Source organism: Patiria miniata, unplaced genomic scaffold (genome assembly GCF_015706575.1).
Source record: "Patiria miniata isolate m_02_andy unplaced genomic scaffold, ASM1570657v1 HiC_scaffold_26, whole genome shotgun sequence".
In the NCBI taxonomy this organism is placed as follows: domain Eukaryota; kingdom Metazoa; phylum Echinodermata; class Asteroidea; order Valvatida; family Asterinidae; genus Patiria; species Patiria miniata.
The window spans coordinates 4,748,467-4,753,490 of NW_024037065.1; the positions used below are offsets into that span (position 1 = coordinate 4,748,467).

The following is a 5,024-nucleotide window of genomic DNA, read 5'->3' on the forward strand; positions in this document are numbered from 1 at the left end:
TCCATATCACCTCACTGTCTTTTAACCTGGTAGGAGCAGAGTCACACAGGCTTCAAGTTTGGTCAACCTCCGCCCAGGTTCTTCTTCAAAACCACTGGATGTCTTAACACCAGTGTTCCTGAAAAACTTAAACTAAGCCCTTAAGGATTTGGGGGTATACTTTTGACAAACCCAGTGATTTTAAGAAGTAATTTTCTCTCAAGTTTCTGAATAAAATTTCTCCCTTGTTTTCAACCATTCCTGAAAGACTTTGACTAAAAAGTCACCTTACTTTTGATTTTAAGAAGTTTTTAAAAATTCTCTCAAGTGTCTGAATGAAATTTCTCCCTTTTTTTCAACCAATCCTGACAATAAACTAAAAACGAAAGACCTTGACTAAACAGTCACTTACATTTGACAACTGAATACTTCTTCTTAAATGCAATGGCTTCGTCTAAAACTGCACCTGCAAATTCTTAAGGGATTACTTTACATATTTTAAGGAACACTGTTGTCAAGACATCCAGTGGTTTGTATTTGGTTGTTCCTTAAATATTCCAATCAAACATCAACACAGTGATACTCAAAATGCATCTCGAGCTCATGAACAAGAATTAGACTGAGAAAAGTGTTACTGAAAAAAGACCACGAAATTGAATGAGTACTGTTAATTACACCTCCTCCTGCCCGTCATGTTTCTCTAGCAAGCGCAACACTTTAGACTTTAAACCAGCGGCGTCACCTTGGCAACGCGAGAGATCGAGCATAAGAGAGTCCAGCATTCTAGACAGATAATCAAATTCTCCGGCTCCGCCGTCAGGCACGACGTCGTCCTCTACCACATGAAGTTCGGTGTGACATCCGGGGGGAACGATGCTTCTCCCATAGGGAAGGCGCCCAGCTCTCCGGTCCTGTAGACGTTCTGCCCGGCGAGTTGTTCCACCGCCGTCGGAACCGTACCCGTCATCGGCCTTGGTGCGTTTCGATTGGTCGGATCCGCGGTCCGCTTGAAACCAAATTGGGGTGCCATCCAGTTGCCCATGTTCGTCCCGTGACACTTACCAATGACGCACGCATCCAAGTAGGGCTCGTTCAAGATGATGAGACGCTTATCTACGCACTCCTGCCACATAAAGGCATACCCGCCGCTTCCTTGGCTTATCTCTCCTACGTGCACGGCTAGATCGGCGAGGGAGTTCACGATCCATGTCTTCCCGGCATTGCTTTCCCCGATGAGGGCAAGGCAGTTTTTCTTCGGTGTTTTCCTGTAAATAAAAAAGAAAATTTGTATTAGATGAGTTGTAAGAATCTTGGAAGGGTTCTTACCAATTATCAGGTTAAGATGACAAGTCAAGGGGGGCTTGTGGGACACAAAACGTACTTTCAGATCCACTACTTTATTCCCATATCGTTCTCAAGAATAAACTCCATCTTGGATATGCTAATGAGCCTATCCCATCATGCACTTCGGATTAGACTGGCAACTAGTCCCGTTACATCCCCCCCTCCTAAACAAATCCCCAACAAAAAAAGGGTTTGTTTACACAGAGAAAAGTCTAATTGTGATCAAACCATTTTCCCTTTTTCAACTTTTCTACCAATGAAACTTATTTTTTCCTTTGCCTGTAATATCCTGAGGAAATAGTAATACCCAAAATACATGTATTACAAGGATGGCAGCTAAATCAAAACAAATGTCAAAAGCAATGACAAAATATGATTCCTTTCCCTCATGTGTCCTATAAAAGTGAGACTGTGACAAGTATACTGCCTTGGAGTTTGCAATAAATGGAAAAAATAAAACAACATGCTTTTGCCATATTGTCATATTTTCTAATATACACATGCACATGTACTGTCCATCTACTTTTGTTTTTGTGTCTTGAAAGCCGCATAAGTACACAATTTAGAAAAATCAGTCAAATACATGTACCATGGTGATCGTTTTAAACATGCGGAAGAAAAAGGTGGATCTTTTCAACAACTTTTGCGAAAAAAACAAAACCGTGGTTAAACATGATAAATACAAAGATTCAGCACAGCTGAATATAAACATATCTACAGTTCAACATGGAAATGGTAGCCAAGAACGACAGTCCACGGGGTCTATGGGCAGCAGGGTTTGACCTGGTCCACGTGGACCACAATGTTCTTGTCTGGCAAGAGGACATCCGCGATCTTGAGGTTCACCGGCGTGAGACGCTCTTTCAAGATGTAGGGGCCTTTCCATAGGGGGGCTAGCTTGGCACAGAAATGCTTCTGCGCGTTTGACTGAGGATGTGTTCTCAGCATCACGTGTTCGCCAACAACGATGTTCGCGGGACGCCAGTGTCGGTCATAGTATTTTTTCCGCTTCTGTCTGGCCTCCTGGCAGTATGAGGCGAACTCGGCAGTTGTCTCTGCAGGGGTGTGGTTGACGTGATGAGCTGGGGAAGGTAGACTATTTGTCATGGGTGTGCAGATTTTTTGACCCAACATCAGTACAGACGGCTCTACCCCTGTGGTCTCATGTTTGGCGGTGTTTAGCTCGAAGGCAAATTCAGCTGTGTGAATATCCCACGAGCGGTGGTCGTCGCCAACAAAGGCGCGCATCATGGCTTTTAGGTTGCGATTCACCCTCTCGACCCAGTTACTCTGTGGGTGGAAGGGAGTGATGAAGACTTGTTGGACCCCCCCCCCCCACCGCGAACAGATAGACTCGAGAGCACGACTGGTAAACTGGGAACCGTTGTCTGACAGGAGGGTCTTCGGGGCTCCGAATCGGCTGAACAGTTGGCGGGCAATGGTACAGGCAATGACTTTGCCTGTAGCTGCTTTCAGTGGGAAAACCTCAGTCCACTTGGTGTAGTGGTCCACAGCTACAAGGAGAAACTCATGGCCAGCGTAGCTCCTAGGTAGGGGCCCCATGATATCCACTGCAACGATTTCCCACGGTCTTGTCGAGGTTGTTGATAGCATCAGTCCAGCAGGTTTCTGGAAGTGTGGTTTCGTCTTTTTGCAGACATCACATGCCCGGACGAAGCCACGGACATCCTTAGTCAGTCCATCCCACCATAGGTTGTGTCGTCTGATACGTGCGATGGTTTTAGAGCGGCCCAAGTGACCTGCAGACGGGGCGGAGTGGCATTTGAACAGCACAGCGTGTTTGAGGGCTGACGGCACAACCACCGGCCATGAAGAAGAGGCATAGTGCAACAAGACATCACCATGCAAGCGGTATGCGTCTACGCTCTTTTCCAATCGGCTGGCCTCGGCTGGATCACCCGGCAAATCACCATGCTGCAGAAAGCGAATGATGGGCATCAAACTTGGGTCCTGTGTCTGCCCCTGTACCAACTGCTGGTGGCTCAAGAAACCCTGGTCTGCTTGGGGAGTAGCGGTCTGGTTTGTCCATTCAGTCTCTTTCCGGTTTGCCCAGTGGCGTCTGCGGCATGCTGGACAGGAATACCGGTTGATCTGTGCAGCGCGTTGAGGCTGGATGTTCACACAGGGTTGGTGGAACCAATGCTTACAGTCATCGCAATAAATCAAGTCTACAACGTCGTCCTGCGGTTCTCGGCAGTTTGAGGTAGCACATCGATCATGATTGTGGTTCACCTGTGGCTCGGCATGGTCAGGCTGTGGTTCTGATGGTAAGTCAGCGACTGGCAGGGTGGGGTTTGTTGTACCCTTGTTCGGCTCCTGTGGTGTCTGTATGACCCCCACGACGGATGTAGACTCTGGAATGCGTGATAGAGCATCAGGCACATTGTTGAGAGTGCCTGGGCGGTAGACGACATTGAACTTAAAGTCCTGAAGGCGGAGGACCCATCTAGCCAGTCGAGGTGTCTGCTTCGATTTGCGAAAGAGCCAGCAGAGTGCCTGGTGATCTGTAAACACCCGACACTTTCTACCCTCTAGGTACGGTCGCCACTTCTCCATCGCCCAGACCATGGCAAGACATTCACGCTCAGTGGTACTGTAACGTCTCTCTGCGCTGTTGAGGGCACGACTTGCGTAGGCAATTGTGCGGACCTCTGACCCCTGGCCCTGCTGGAGGACGGCGCCCAGCCCAACGTCACTGGCGTCGGTATGGACGGAGAAAGGCAGGTCCCCATCCGGGTAACCCAGCACTGGATCAGATGTGAGAAGTTGTTTCAGGGTGCTGAAGGCCACTTGGCAGTCCTCTGACCAATCCCAGGTGGTGTGTTTACGGCGGAGATTGTGTAAGGGTTCGGCGACTGTGGAGAAGTTGGGAATGAATTTATGAAACCACGCATTCATTCCCAAGAACCGCTCGAGCTGCTTCACGTTCACAGGCACTGGATAGGAATTGACGGCGTCCACCTTGTCTGGGTCTGGCTTGATGCCGCCCGGGGTTATGACATGGCCAAGGTAGACCATTTCACTACACCCAAATCGGCACTTGGCGACATTGGCAGTGAGTCCGGCACGCTGAAGCTTAGTGAAGATTTCCTCTAGGTCCTGCAGGTGCTGATCAATGGATGTGGAAAAGCAGACAATGTCGTCCAGGTAGACATAGCACTTCCTGCCAATCAGGTCGCCAAGAACAGTCGACATGAGCCGCTGAAAGCTCGATGGCCCGTTAATGACTCCGAATGGGAGGACACGGAACTGGAAAAGTCCGTCTGTACAAGCGAAGGCCGTCTTCTCGACGTCATCTGGGTGAACCATCAATTGCCAGTACCCACTGCGTAAGTCGAGGGAACTGAACACCTGGGCACCCCTTAGTGAACTCAAGATGGCGTCGATGGTGGGCATTGGGTATGCATCGACCGTTGTAACAGAGTTCAGTTTTCTGTAGTCAACGCACATACGGTACCCTCCAGTCTTTTTCGGTGTCATAATCACTGGCGAAGCCCAGGGGGACGTTGATGGCTCGACCTTTCCCAGCGTTAGTAACTCGGAAAGTTGTTCGTTCAGTGCTTGTTCCCGTTCTGCTGACAGGCGATACACTGGGGTACGCACTGGCTGTGCGTCACCCACATCAATTGGTGGTAGGACAGGTTGGTGCAACCGATATCATTGCACATAACACCGGGGAA

The 5,024-nt window shown here is 48.9% G+C and overlaps 1 protein-coding gene across 1 annotated transcript; it reads right to left on the reverse strand.

The window, feature by feature from the left end:
• Positions 1–2,085: 2,085 nt before the first annotated feature.
• Positions 2,086–4,824, reverse strand: LOC119733869. The gene has a single exon (XM_038207234.1). The coding sequence runs from the start codon at positions 4,822–4,824 to the stop codon at positions 2,086–2,088; it is 2,739 nt and encodes a 912-aa protein (XP_038063162.1).
• Positions 4,825–5,024: the final 200 nt, after the last annotated feature.

Excerpts from the sequence above, each read along its gene's own strand:
- LOC119733869 (XM_038207234.1), bottom strand. The coding sequence starts at position 4,824 with ATGACACCGAAAAAGACTGGAGGGTACCGTATGTGCGTTGACTACAGA.